Below are 14731 nucleotides of genomic sequence, written 5' to 3' on the forward strand. Positions count from 1 at the left end.
AGAACAGCCAGACTAGATCGGAGGTGAGGGTTTCTTTAATGCACAGAGCAGAGAAGTGAATTGTTAAAAGCCGTAATAAATAGGTCCTTGTGCTCAGCCAGAGTGTCTTATTCCGGATCCAGGTGTTTTTCTGAAATCCGATTAGCCTAAGATGCTTACGTGCTCTGCGCGGACCTTGGAGAACCTCTCCCCCTTAGTGGCCTCATGATTTCTAAGGTGACACAGGCTCCCCGGCTTCGGTGCCCCAGGCGTTCAGGCAAGGCGGGGGTTCGTGCCAGTTCACTGTCACGTGGGGCACCAGTGGGGACTCCACCTGACCTGCCAGAAGTGATTTCCGTCCTGCGGGAAGGTAAACGGGTCCCCCAAGGTCTTCGCTTGTCACCCAGCCAGACCGAGGGGAGGGGCAGCCAGCCTGTGTCCCCAGAAGGTGCCTCGCTCACTCTGTCCCCTCAGGTCGTTGCTCCTGCTGACTTGAGGGACAGTGACCGACACGGGTGGGGGGAGGTCGAGCGCTCTTTCTGTCTGGTCTGTATTTCCCCATTTCTTTACGGCCTTTCTTTCCTGCTTTCCTGGCCAGCACACACATTCTCTCCTGCAGCCGCCTGAGAACTTGGGGCGCAGGTGCACGCTGTGCCGTGCAGGTGGGTCCCTGCGGCCGTGCCACGGATCTTTGTCCCTGGGGAAGCCACCTCTCTCCACCCAGGCAGCTGGGCGTCTCGATGGGGGTGGGGCGGCGAATCCCTCTCAGAGCCAGCGGGCGTGTCTGCCTCCCACCCCGCCCCGCCCCGGAGCGAGGAGGGCAGGGGCGGTGTGGGGGCCAGAGGACCAGTGGGGGCGGGCGGTGCCGGAAAGATGGCGGGGTCCACCCTCAGTTGACTTGTTCTGACATCAGTAGAGATGTGGAGCCAAGCGATAAAGCCCTGGGCAGGGCCCGTGGGTGCAGAGGGCCTGGAAGGGGGACGGTGACCCCCCGCTCAGATGATAGCGTGGTGAGTGGCGGCAGCAGCAGATAAACTAGAAGATAATCTGTGCGCCTGGAGACCTCATCTTGGGCAAGAGGGGACTGGAAGTGGCGGGCGTGGAGACTGCCAGTTTAGTTAGCCCCGTACGTGGGACGTGGCCCAGCCCTTTGCCTCACCTGGGCCCTGCCATGCCTTTGCTGAAGCGCCACTAGAGAGGCTGTCCAGTGAGGTGGCCCGGATCCAGACTCAGGCCCGGCCTGCCAGCTGGCCCTTGAACCCTTCCTTTTACAGAGTGTTAGGGTTCTCACCTGGGCTGACAGCCAGGCCCGGCCTGGACAGGTGTGTCCCGGGACTCCACGGAGGCCGGCCGGGGAAGGAGCTTTGGGGACAGAGCAGTCTCAAGTCAGTATGGCAAAATATCAGCAGCTGCCGGTCCTGGGACGCGTCCGTCCGTCCGTCCGTGTTACTGAGCCCCTCTGTGTTTGCAGTGCCCCAAGCCCTAAACCACGCAGGGCGGAAGGCGGTCTTGCTGTACAATGCGGTGACGTTCACTGGGGCTTTTGTGAGGTCCTCGTACTCCCTGATTGTCCGCGATTTAGTTAGTGACTTGCCTCCTCCCAGCTGGAACAGGACCCCGCTCCCCCTCCCGCACGCTTCACCTGGTGGTAGTTTGTGCCCGAGGCAGGTGGATGGGCCAGCTGCGGGGAGGGCACTCCCACGTGGCCGCAGTGCGGCTTCAGCTCCAGGCACCTGGGCCAGCGCTGGGGCACTCCTGACCTGATTTACTTCAGCAGGTGTCACACCTGGAGGGACAGGATGCATCATCAGTCAAAGCAGGGAACGTTTTGACCGTTGTCACAGGGGTTTTCAAACTGGTCTGGGAGCCCTTCAATCTTTAGGGTTGAGGGGAGGAGGGAGCAGGGCCGATGGCTTTACCCACTGACCTTTCCTGTGTGTTTCCATTTGAAGAAAAAGGTTGCTAGTTTTAGGGACCTAGAGACCCTCTGGCTTAGTGACTCAGCACTGGATTTCTTTTGAGGGGCTGCAGTCAGCCTTTCAGAAACGATGGCAGCTGTGTCATCAGTTACTCTGGCTGCCGTTTGGTGGTGACTCAGGCACAAGACGCAGGGCAGTGTGGTCAGGCTGCACCCACACCCACCTGGGCAAAAGGCAGCAGGTGGGGTGTGTGTGCTGTGGCCGGTGTAGTGCTGGCCGTCCCTGCGATGGTGCCATGGGGCAGGGGGCACGGTGACCCGACAGGCAGCCTCGTGCTCTCTCTTTTGTTGTTAAACCAGGTGTAGCTGGATAGGCTGAGCAGGTATTTCCACGTAGCAGACACTGTGGCCGAGTTCAGGGGCATGGCACGCTTCCCGCAAGGTCGCCGGGCTGCACTCGAAGGGGTCAGGGGCTTTGAAAAGCATCCGCAGGTGTGAGTGGGACTTAGCACCGACTGCCATGTCAGGTGTTTCACTCATCATATTCTAAGAAATCGATAGAGAAGATCACACACACGCGGAAGAAGAGAGACTAGCATCGCGGATGGCCGCACGGCCGCCAACGTCACCAGTTCTCACGCGCGGCCAGTTGACACCTCTGTCAAGCCATGCCTCCCACCCCCGATGATTTCGGAGCAAATCCCAGACGTGCTAAAAATAAAATTGAGTCAGTAACTATTTCAGTCCGGAATGCTAAAAGCAGCCACGGTGTGGAGACGGGCACAGTGTCGAATGCCACCCGAGATTGTCGTTGTTCCTTAATGCCGCAAGATAATGGTCAGTTTGAAGGAGTCTCTAGTAGGAGTGGAGGACGAGGGGGCAAAGGAGGAGTGACCCGTCCCCCTGCTCGTCCTGAACTGTATGTTTGAGGAGGGTTTAGGTGCATAAATGTTTTTTTTTAATAACAGCTTTATTGAGATACAGTTCACATCCACACAGCCCCCCTCACCCCCATCTAAAGGGTATACGCATCCGTGGTGTTTAGTTTATGCACAGGTAGGTGCAAGCATCACCGCCTTCAGTTTTGGGACATTTTCATCACCCCAAAAAAGATACCCTCCTGCCCTTAGCCGTGACTCCCCAAGCCCCCTACCCCCTCCAGCCCTCGGGGACCGCTCGCTCGGCTTGCTGTCTGCAGGTTTGCCCGTGCCGGGCGTTTCGGACACACGGAGGCATTACACCGTGTGGTCTCTCGTGTCTGGCTCCTTCGGCCGAAGCGGGGCCTTTTCCGGTCGGCCCGTGGGGTCGTGTGTGTCGCGCTGCGTTCCTTCTCACGGCCGAGGAGCCTTCTCTCGTGGGGAGGGACCAGGACCACATTCTGTTTTCCAGTTCGTCGGTGGGAGGACATCGGGGGGTTTTCTGCTTTGCGGCGACGATGCGCGCTACCGCCGTGGACATCCGGGCTCACGTTGTCGGTTCTCTGGGGCACACGCCCCGGGGCAGAACAGCGGGGTCGTGGGGGATCTCGGGGTCCCAGCTCTCCGAGCGGCGGGGCCGCGCCACTTCCCATCCCACCAGCAGCGTGCGTGGTTCCCAGTCTCTCCAGCTCCTTCCTCGCCGGCCCTGGTCACCGGTGGGTGCGACCTGCCGTTTTCCTGTGACTTCGATCATTCGCGTTTCCCTGTTGGCCGCAGGAGGTGGTATCCCGATTGTAAACATTTCTAAGCATCCACGAGGCCGCGACGCCAGCGCCGAGGGTGGAGTTTTCGCTTGTTCGATCTGCACAGGGAGCTTCTCACGCCCCCGTCAGCGTCGGGGCCGTTACTTCCCACCTCGGACACTGCGGAGCGAGAGGAACAAACTGTTTCGGGGGCATTTAGGATGCTTTATGTTGGGTTTTTAGTCTGAATCAATCCAAACAAGCAAATCCTTAAATTCAGAGATGCAAACGTTCTCGGTCTGTCTGCCTCTCCCCAGCAGAGGTGAGATTCCTAGCAAAGGTCCGTACACACCTGTGGGCAGCATTGGCTGCCAACACTGTGTTTATGTTTAATCTGCTGCCGTTAATAATTCTTTCACGTTCCGCATGAAGCCCCCGAGAGGTCTTGTGCACTCATTTGTAAGGGTAGCGGTCACATAATTTTATTTGTTGTGGTGCACGCTGTCCAGAACCTGCCTCCTTTCACCCTGATGGCTGTGATGGGGGGGGGGGCGGGGGGGCAGTTCATTGTGCCGAGCTAGCCTGGAGAACCTTAGAGCCACTTGGGTACTTTCTAAGAATTGGATCCAGAGCGGTCGATTTGGGTGCTTTCTTCATCCTTCTGGATGGGCCTGAAGCAAGCATTTGCTTAGAGAGCTTGCTGCTCTCCAAAGTGGGATCCGTTTCTTCAAAACTGGCCAGACCAAGGCAGCTTGCTCCATGCCTGCTAAATAGTATGTGAACATTCTGGAATGCTTGCAGATTGCACTGAGCTAAAATTAGACTCCCCCCCCCCAAAAAAATAATTCATCAAAGCAGAGCTCTCGGGTTCTGCGAGCTGACAGCCTCTCTTTCTGCCCCTGGTGACAGCAAACGTGGCAGGCCCACCTGTGAATTCTCTGCGCCCAGCCCTCCCTCGCACGCTGAGACTCCCATGTCAGGGAAGGGCTCTACCGAGCGGGACATCCAAACCAGGAGCCCCAGAGTGCCTCTGAAGCCTGTCTGGAGTGGGCCGTCCTCCCTGTCCCCACCGTCCCCACTCTGGACCACTCTCTCCTGGAACACTGCCTCGGCTTCTGGTTGTGCTTTCCGGCCCCACCCAAGTTCTACACAGCATCCGGAGTGGTCTTTAGAACAGAACTGTAACAGATACCCACCTTAAAGCCTCGTTTTTCCGTCTTCCCAGCTGCCTCCTGTGGCTGCTTCTGGGCCTTCCTTTCTGAAGTTAGCTGCCTGTCCTCGACCCCAGCCGCCGTGCCTTGAACCTTAGCCACCAGCCCTGACCCCCTGCCATCCTGCCCTTGACCCCAGGCGCCATGCCCTTGACCTCTACCTCCAGTCCTTGCACAGGTCTGTCTACCTTCAAGCCCGAAAGGTCTGCCTTCTAGCTGATCCCTCTCCTGGTCAACAGTGTCACCTGATGGATCCTCTCTGGCACCTCCTCTTCTTTCTGCCTCCTTGTCTGAGCTAGGGGGTGGGCAGAGGGACATTTTCTGCCAGCATCTCGACCCCGTCATGGTCGGCACAGGGGAGGCAGTCAACAGATACTTGTTTCACGACCAAATGCATGACAGCTGGGCGCCTCTCAAGGGCCTGCTCATGGAGTCGTTCGCTCCGAGTAGCTGAAGACGAGGCTGGTCTGACTGTCCTAACTGGGCATCTTTGAAACGGGGTTTTCCGTTGATTGCGATGGGTCCTGCCTCTGCGCTCTACAGGCTTAACTGAGTGGAAGCAGGAAAGACGGCATTTGATGAGAAAACACACACGTGCGATTTCAGATTTTCGTTGCGGTTCTCAACAGCCTTTTTTCTCTCTCAGCTGCCTTTGCATCCACGTGACACTCTGTGCAGACCGTTTCGGACGAGGCGGTGCGGTTGATCAGTCGCCTTCAGAAGGTGGCGGAGGGGCCAGCCGGGGCAAGGGGAGGCCACGAGGGAAGAGACTGCGGCCTCGGGGGGCCACGTGTCAGCAGGTGGCCGGGCAGGAACGAGATGATGGGAGGCGAGAAACGAACAGCAGATGCCGAAGCGCCTGCATTGAAATGTGTTCTCTCTGCCGGGAGTGCGGGGCCTGGGGGGCAGCCGGCCGGCGCTGCGGCCAGAGCGGGGCGGGGGGCGGGGCTCCAGTGACGTCCACCCCTCGCGTTGAGTTTGATTTTGGTCACAGCCTCCGAGGAGGAAGGCCCGGCTCTGTCCTGAGGCCTCTGTGCCTGGTGTTCGTAGCGACTTTCATGGTGCCTAAAATGGTTTCTCAAGACACCAAGCACGGCGTTTGGTGTCCGTCTGCTCCTACCCGAAGGGTTCGGGGCCATCGTGGGCTTATCTGTGGTCTCCGGGTGGCTGGTGGCAGGGATGGCATATGCTTCTGCCTTGGCGAGTGGCTAGATAGCCACCAGCTTCCTGTGTCAGCTGGGTGTGGCCTGGGCTGGTCGCTGGAGGGATGGTTTGGGGAACGGCCAGGGCCGGGGGTCAGGGGTTTCTCGCCTAGCCTTTGCCGATGACCTAGGGCCGTTCAGCAGAGGCAGCTGGACAGGCTGGGGACGGGGAACATGTAACCACAAAATCAGATCTGTTAATGAAAAATGTCAAGTCTGTCCAACGGGGTGGGAAACTTTAAATCCAAAACGAATGACGCGCCTGCGTAGGGGCGTCCTCACGTCCGGTGAGATGTCCCGCCGTCTCACAGTCTGTCCTTCTCTGTGCAGGAGACCGCGAAGATGGCGGAAGCCCACCAGGCCGTGGCCTTCCAGTTCACCGTCACCCCAGACGGCATCGACCTGCGGCTGAGCCACGAGGCCCTCAAGCAGATCTATCTGTCTGGACTCCACTCGTGGAAGAAGAGGTTCATCAGATTCAAGGTCCTCAGACGTGCGCTTTAGTCTGTGTGGTGGTCGCGCTGAGGCTCTCGAGTCTGAGCGGCGTTGGGCGCGTTGTTTGTATTTTGGTGTTTGGCACACTGTATTTTCATGGCGCTTATGGCTCACGAAACGCCGTCACATCTGTTGGGCTCGCTGAGTTCGTGAAGGGAATTCTGGAAGGGAGGTAGGGCGAGTTACCACGTTTCACCCCAGTGGGAATGTTGCTCTCTGACTTCAAGGCCCTCATAGCACAGCTGAGAAACCAGGGCCGATGGGTGCGAAAGTGTGTGCTGCAGGACAGCGCCCGGCCGTGCCTGACCTGACCATCGCGCTGATCAGCGCAGGGGTCAGGGCAGCTGGGGGCGGCGGGGGTGTGGAGAGCCAAGACGCCCTATCTAGAACCTTCCTCCCTCCATTGTAGCTTAGCCTAATCGAGCCGCCCCTCCGGCCTCCCAGATTCCACCGCGATCAGAGTTATACCAATTTTGGCTCGTGTATCTCTCTCTCCTTTCCCCTCCTGCCGTTCCTCGGTTTCATTTTTGGGGATGTGTGGGGCGGGTTGGCAGAATTCTCCTACAGCAAATTCTCGACACGGAGTGAGGTCTCTTGTAACTCGGGGCCAAGAGGTGTCCCGATTGGGGCGGGGAGGCGGGGGGACGGGGACTGTTTGGGCATCCCAAGGGTGGCAGGTTTGGGAGAGAGGACTTCATGGTTGGCTCAGTGACGCCCTTAACCCTCACGGGTGTCACGAGTGAGTCTGGGTGGTGCCTGGGATCTGCGTTAAACCAGTCCCTTGGGAGGTTCAAATGTGTCACTCGGGGAAACGTTTAGGGACGCTTTTGGTTCATGGGCTGGAGCTGGACAGAAGTGGGGGCAGCTGCAGGTGGAGGCTCTGGGGTCGATTTCCAGCGGTGACAGCCTCCCCGGGGGCCGTCGCCGGCGGGCTGGTGGGACTCTGTGGGAGAGGCGCGGCTCACGTGTGTCTGCTTTCAGAATGGCGTCATCACGGGCGTGTACCCGGCGAGTCCCTCCAGCTGGCTCATCGTGGTGGTGGGCGTGATGTCAACGATGTATGCCAAGGTCGACCCCTCGCTGGGAATAATCGCGAAAATCAATCGGACCCTCGACACGACGTAAGCCATCCTTCCGCATCTCAGGTTGCGTAGAAAGTGCCCTGGGCGGCTTGGCTGGGGGTGTTTTCACGTCTGTCACCGTTGTGGATGCGATGTGCCATTCTATGCCAGCTTTCTCCTCGTGAACTGGGCCGGTCCCCGGGCGCCCACTCCCCAGGAACATAATGGTCCCCACGTCCTCGTCCCGTAATCGGCCTTGTTTGTCGGGCCAGGAGTGGGTGTGGAAGGCGGGCGAAGTCCGTGGAGGACGAGATGCAGCCGGGTGTGTTCCCTCGGTGCCCGGGCCGTGTCTGCAGTGGGGGGGCTGGGGGTCCGGCCTAAGCTAAACAGAGGAACCCTGGGCCTTCACTAAACCAGCACCTGGCAGGTGGTTTGGATTTAAATACTGTTCCTTTGGAAGCCCCTGGACTCAGGACTAACTGAGAGTCCAGCCCAGTGGCCCGTAGCTGCAAGAACTGGCTCGTGCCTTTATGTGTGTCTGCAGGACGCAGAATCTAAACTCCTGTCCTTTTGGTGGAAGCGTGACTGACCTGGACACCTGCCAGAGTCCTCGGTCTGCCTGGGGGCCGGGGCGGCTGGGGTTTGTCACTTGTCACTCCATTCCTTAGCCTCTGCCCGTCTCATCCTTTCGTTCCCAAGGGGCACAGGCCTGCGGACAGCTTATTTAACCCACACACTGTGCTGTTCCTACCTACTTTTCAGGCTTTTGTGAGTCTTAATAGAGATTTTTAATTTGGTTTTGAATGTGGGCTGTCTCTTAACACTGGATGATATTTACACGTGTTGGCTATTTAAAGCCTTTATAATCTGGGTCTTTATAAGATTTGTTTCTTCGTCCCTCTAAACCAGTTGTGGTAACTGGGCCATCCCTGTCCCAGATTTAGAAAGACCAGGTTAAGGGCCAGTGTCAACAGGCCGAAGGGCTATTCCGGAGCAGTCTTTGGGGAAGGGAGACCCACAACCCCGCGTGGCCACGTTCACAGGCTCAGGTGTCTGGCTACTCTGTCCATCCCCTGCAGCCTCAGAGGACAGAGTTCTTTACAAGAAGCTTTTTTGCTCACGCTTTTCATCGAAGTACTATATATGTGTAGAAAACCCTGAGCATGTCATTTATTTGTTAATGCTCAGATACGGTATCATTTTTGTGACTCGGTACGTGGGTAGCCCTTAGACAGCTGCATGTAGATCACTTGAAAGACAGCTGCTCAAACCCCTGAATCTAAGTTCGCTTGTGGGTGACACGATCAGAAAGCAACGTGTAGGTTTCGAGTAGAGACGACAAAGTCGAAGTCAAGATTTGACAGGTTCTAGAAAGATGCCAGTTTTGAAGCAGACGCCTTTTACCTTGAAGATACATGTTTCTGTGTCACTTAAGTATTAGAAAATGTTAAGTTGAAGATTTCCAGAATGCTGGAGATAGCTTCAGGTTGCACAGTGGCTGTTTTAATCGTTTGCAGCACACTTAGTTTTTATTTTGTAAATATTTTGTGGTTTCCAAAACAGCTAAAGCCAAAAGCAAAAACCGCAAAAGAGATGCGAATGGCTCCATTTCTTCTCATCTCTAAAGTCTCATCTTCGCCGTAAAATACATCACTTTCCTTAGAAAATGAAAACGTATCGTCTTTATTATTTAAATGATCATTTTCTGCGATCAGTTTCTTTGTTTTTACATGATAAATATTCCCGCCTAGATCAAAAACAAGCTCTTTCGACATGAATCGTTGAGGTGATATTTTTGCTGAACAATCTGAGTTTTTATGCGTAACAGCGAACTTCAAAATTCGAGGAAAGAAATCGTAGGGTGCAGGGTGGGGGCGTCACGGAACTGCTGTGAGCCCCCGGCCGAGGCAACGCGGGTCTGGTGTGGGGGTGTCTGGGGTGCAGTTATCGTGGGGCAGGCCACAGCCTCGCACGTCACCTCCGTCATCGTCCCTAGACCCCAGAGTAAGATGTGCATCCCCCCCACTCATTACAGAAATTAGCCCAGGTTCATTTTGAAGATCACCAAAGTGGGTGGGGGCAGGGGGGTGGCATTCGTTTCAAGGTGAGGAGAAAAACACCTGCATCTGAGTAGCTGGGTTAATAGGCCTGACCCTGGTCCCCGACCCGGGCCTGCGATGTCATCAGCGTCAGTGGCCCGCGGGGTGGTCACCCACAGCCTCTTTCGCTCACTAACGCATTTGCGGCTTGTCCCGCCTTTTCCCGGCAGCGGCTGCATGTCCAGCCAGATGAAGAACGTGGTCAGCGGCGTCATCTTCGGCACGGGCCTGTGGGTGGCCCTCATCGTCACCATGCGCTACTCCCTGAAGGTGCTGCTGTCCTACCACGGCTGGATGTTCGCCGAGCACGGCAAATTGAGCCGCGCCACCAAAATCTGGATGGTAATCACGCCGTCCCCTGGCTGCAGACCCGGTGTGCGTCGTCCGAACCCGTTCGCTGAGGGGGGCTTGCCATGCGAGAGCCCTGTGCACGGGGCAGGTCCCCGGCCCCGGGCCGTCACCGCTGTGGTTGCCACGTCCACGAGTTGGAGTATCTTAGATTCCACAGACGGCGAGGCCATGAGTGTTTGTCCTTCTGCGTCTGGCTTATCTCACTTAACCTAGTGTGTCTCATGTGGGTGGCTTTTCCTTGTGAAAGAAGTGTCCTCACAGGACGTTTTCCTCCTCTGACCCTGGGCTGGTGACTGAGGAGGTAACCTCTAATCGTTGGAGAGGCCCGGTTCACCATGACTCGTGAGTTTAGTCCAAAGAGTGCTTTTCTTTAACGATGCTGAGTTCTGAACGTTTTCTGCTAACGTCTGCTGGGTTTGTCATCCAGGTCATCCATCAAGTAAAAGCATCGTTTGCTCACTTCTTTGTAGCTTTATTTAGCTGAACTTGGGCGTTTACTGGTCTCCCTGGCTGACCAGGCCGACCAAGTCTCCTTGACTCACCCTTAGCTTCCAGTGTGTTCCACCAGCTCTCTGCGGCCCTTAGCCCGGGTGTCGGTTGTCAGCCGTGTGCGAGGGTGTTGTCGCAGTTTCACTGAGTGCTGACCATCCGCAGGCTGATTGCCTTCCCAGGGGTCCGCTGGTGAGAGAAGTCTGGGAGACACGGGTGCCACCCCCGTGTGCGAGCCCACCGCGTACCCCTGCCTTTCGTCTTTCCCAAACCGACTTCTGTCGCTTGGATTAAGTTGTCTGATTTCCAGAGAAGCAGAATTTAACACCCAGGAGAGATGCAGAGATGGTTCCCCATACGTTACATGTGAACAAGTTAAACAGCCTCCCCAAGGGCGACATTCATAGCTGACGTCCAGTCGAGTTCCAGCGCTTTTTAGCATCAAGATTCTCCTCTTTCACACGCACAAGCCACACCCACCATGAGCCCTAAAAATTGCTTGGTGGTCTGGTCAGCATGAGATGACCTAGTTATTACACAAAGTTTAGGTTATTCCAGCCTAAAGCAAAGGCTGATAGCAGGCAAGTGTGTGCCGTCCACTAGGCTTGCCAGTGACCGAAAGGGGTACGTGGCTTCTCCTGGGGTGGGCTTGAGATTCAGGCACCTAGCTCACCCTTTGCCAGAGCTTTGAGCCAGTCCCCAAACCCAGGGCCTTGCGGAAGCAGGTGGGCGGACCCGCCTCACATGGAGCAGGGCAGCCAGATCGTGATCCCACGGTGCCCAGGTCAGGCCCTGGCTGGAGACCGCCACCCCCTCGGCTGGGTGGGCCATCAACGATGCTTCTGTCACACCTGGTTTTTATTTGGGGTTGCCTGGTTTTTATTTAGGGGTTCCATTCAGCTGTTTTTTATTTGGGGTTGCCTGTTTGTTCGCTACGGCCCGTGAGGGTCGGGGCAGAAAATAGACAAGCGGGAAAACACCTGTAAACCGTCGGCAGACCGCGGACGCCTGAGAACTGGTTTTGTGTCTTCCGCGAAGTCTTACCCTTTAAAACGTGCCTCTTTTTGTTTTTTTTTTTTTTAAGTGTATGATCAAGGTCTTTTCGGGTCGGAAGCCCATGTTGTACAGCTTCCAGACTTCTCTGCCACGCCTGCCGGTCCCGGCCGTGAAGGACACCGTGAACAGGGTAGGCGAGGTGTCGGCTCACGGGGACGCCCACTGCGCCCGTCGACTGTAGGATGAGCGTGTACGACGTCGTGGTGATCGTCAGTTAGCTTGCTGTCGTCTGGCTGTGTTAGCTCCCAGCAGGGTGCCTTGTAGGGCTGCCTTTTTTTTTTTCCCCCATATCAGCACGTCTTTGGTGTGTGTGTGCGTGCGTGTGTGCGTGTGTGCGTGTACAGGGTGCCTTGTAGGGTTGCCTTTTATTTTTCCCCCATATCAGCACGTCTTTGGTGTGTGCGTGTGTGCGTGTGTGTTTGTGTGCGTGTGTGTATTTTTTTTTTAATATAAAGGCATCATATTTGATGCCTTTGTATTAAAAAAACCACTATATTTATATTAGAGAAACCACTTGGCAAAAAAATTTTAACAGCTTTATCGAGATATAATTCACTCCTAGTATCCAATTCAGTGGTTTTGCTACATTACATTACTCATCGTTTTAGTCATGGTAAATATACGCATGACATAAAACTGACCATTTTAAAGTATACGGTTCTGTGGCGTTAGGTGCCTTCACAGTGCTGTGGAAATCCTGGCCGGGGGTGTGGCCAGCCCCGTTCCCTGTCATCCTTCTGGCTCCTCCTTCCTGCCCAGGTGTCCTGAGTTCTCATTGGCACATGGCAACCTAAGTGAGAAGGGGAGCTCTTGTTAAGGGCCAGATAACGGAGAGGAAGCACCATCAAAATTTCCTTCCAAATTATCTGCAAGCCGCGTAGGTGATTTTGTGCTGATGCAGGATCTGGGGAGCTTGTAGAGCCAATACAAGACGAGAAAGTTCCATGGTTTATCACTAATCTAAAACATCACCTTGGAGTTAGCCAGCTTGTGTGAGGGCCAGCAAAACCAACGTGGGGAAGATTTTCAAATCTTTTAAAGACGTTTAGAGGTTTTTTTCTAAGGACACCGTGTGTTTTAACTTGCCTTCCGTTTTTCTCGTCAACCACAGTATCTGGAATCGGTGAAGCCTCTTATGAAGGAAGCTGACTTTAAGCGGATGACAGCTCTGGCAGAAGATTTTGCTGTCAATCTCGGGCCAAGATTACAGTGGTATCTGAAGTTAAAATCCTGGTGGGCTACCAATTATGTGAGTATATGCACACAGTATTTTTTCTGATGGAATTTTTTGTATGAAAATAGTAACCAGTTCCATGAATGAGCTGGGCTTCCCCATGTGCGGCGGGCAAGAGGGGACATTTGGCAGATGAAACGGGTGGCGGTTTTTGAGGAACGGCTGACGTGGAAGAGAAAGTATTCAACGTGACCGCGACAAAGCCAGCGGCCGGGGCTGGAAGTGGGTGTCGATTGGGTGGGGAGCACGAGAGGCGTGGCAGGGGCAGGGGCAGGGGGGTCACTTCCGTTGCGCATCAGGCGCTGGGGGTGAATCCCCACACATTTGCACACGTACGCTCAGGCCGACGTGCACACCGTTCTGTGCATATGTGCGCTTTTACACAGTGAGAAAACAAAGCGGTCCCTCCGTCAGGGAACAGGAAGAGATTGCTAGCCGTTTGGGGGATGTTGGGGCGTCGTGCTAGGGTGCGGTGAAGACAACATCTGTGGACCCCATTTTAGCACCGAGGCTCTGCAGGATTGAGAGGTGGCTGCTTTGGGGAGACCGGGGAGCGGGGTGACGTCGTTTTGGATAGTAGTGTTGGGAAGTGTCAGCAGGCAAACATCGTCGCTTATTTTCCATTTGGTCTCTTTTTTTAACTATAAAACGCATGTGATCTCCCGTCTAGCTGTCATGACTTCAAAAAAGACCACTTTCCATTTCCCGTTGTTTTTTCGCATGGAGTGCCCCCCTCTGCCAGCCCGGGCACTGACCTCACGCTCATTGAGTTTGTCTGTTTGCACCAACAGGTGAGCGACTGGTGGGAGGAGTACATCTACCTCCGAGGCCGGGGCCCGCTGATGGTGAACAGCAACTACTACGCCATGGTGAGTCGTCCGGCCGGGTGGGTGTCTGCTGGGCGCCGAGCCGCCGGGTGGTGACTTTGCGGCCCTGCAGGCTGCCTGCGGGAGCTTGGGGACTTGGGGCTGCTTCCACCGTCCACAACTGTTGCGGCCCACTGGGGACCTCAGGACCATGTGCCCAAAGTGCCACTGAGGCTGAAGGTCTCAGGGACATCGGGTTGGCCTAGGGTGTGCCCCCCGGCCCGCACTCAGCTTTGTGCTATGCCCGGAGGGACTAGGGGGGTCACATGTCTTTGGTCTTTTGAGACATTATGGTCTTGGATGGCACACGCCCCTTTTTTAGAAGCCCCTTGGTTGGGGTTCCAAGTCTCTGCTTAATCACTGGAGAATCGAATTTTCTGTTTCTTTTCTTGTTTCTTTATTGTTTGTTTTGTTTGTTTTTCTCTTCTAGAAATTTTTCTCTTCTTTTCCTTTTAACTTTTTTTTTCCCCATCAGCAACAATCTCACACTTATGAAAGAATGGCTGGTGTGGGACATAGAACATTTTTTGACAGGAAGCTGTCCACCAGCATCCTTTGCCTTGATGAAGACTTAAATGTCTGTTTCCCACAAAGGCACTTTTCCTACATAATCGGGGACACGCTCCCTCCAACTGCGGTGTAGGCCTGTGTCCCTCGGCCTTCACCTCCAGTCATGGGAAGTGACATTTAGAAATGTGTCTCAGAATTTAGAAAAGTCGCGGGCACGGAACTGCTCTATACGAAAGGTTATATTATACGTTTTGGTCACTTCTCACTCAGAAGACTTCCTGTTAACTCTTATTTCTGCTTTAAAAAAAAAAAATGCATTGCGTGAAGATATTTGGGACAAACATACTGTCGTCTTTTTAAAACTCAGATTTGTTTAAAATTTAATTTTAAAATACACCGTGACCTTTCATAGCCCAAGAATGACCTGGGGGCTTCTGTCCTACAAGACACGGGAACAATGAAACTGACCACGCGTAGGAAATGAACTCGCGCGTGATCTTCCAGCAGAGCGGGTGTCATTTACCGCCGTAGGGGGCGTCTTCACGGAGGCCACGCGCTCGGCCGTGCGTTCCGGTCGGCCTGTCTTTTCCTAAGCACGTT

General features: G+C 55.1%; 1 protein-coding gene across 1 annotated transcript in view; it reads left to right on the forward strand.

Moving 5' to 3' along the window:
• CPT1A (carnitine palmitoyltransferase 1A) overlaps positions 1 to 14731 on the forward strand; it is a 45253-nt gene that overhangs the window by 8282 nt on the left and 22240 nt on the right. Inside the window, exons 2-7 of the mRNA XM_006911000.3 lie at positions 6301 to 6453; positions 7447 to 7586; positions 9796 to 9967; positions 11550 to 11651; positions 12633 to 12770; positions 13547 to 13624. Coding sequence (XP_006911062.1) covers positions 6313 to 6453; positions 7447 to 7586; positions 9796 to 9967; positions 11550 to 11651; positions 12633 to 12770; positions 13547 to 13624 — 771 coding nt within the window. The 5' untranslated portion in view covers positions 6301 to 6312. The remainder of the gene's footprint in view (positions 1 to 6300; positions 6454 to 7446; positions 7587 to 9795; positions 9968 to 11549; positions 11652 to 12632; positions 12771 to 13546; positions 13625 to 14731) is intronic.

The sequence above is a fragment of the Pteropus alecto genome, unplaced genomic scaffold (assembly GCF_000325575.1).
Source record: "Pteropus alecto unplaced genomic scaffold, ASM32557v1 scaffold43, whole genome shotgun sequence".
Lineage (NCBI taxonomy): Eukaryota > Metazoa > Chordata > Mammalia > Chiroptera > Pteropodidae > Pteropus > Pteropus alecto.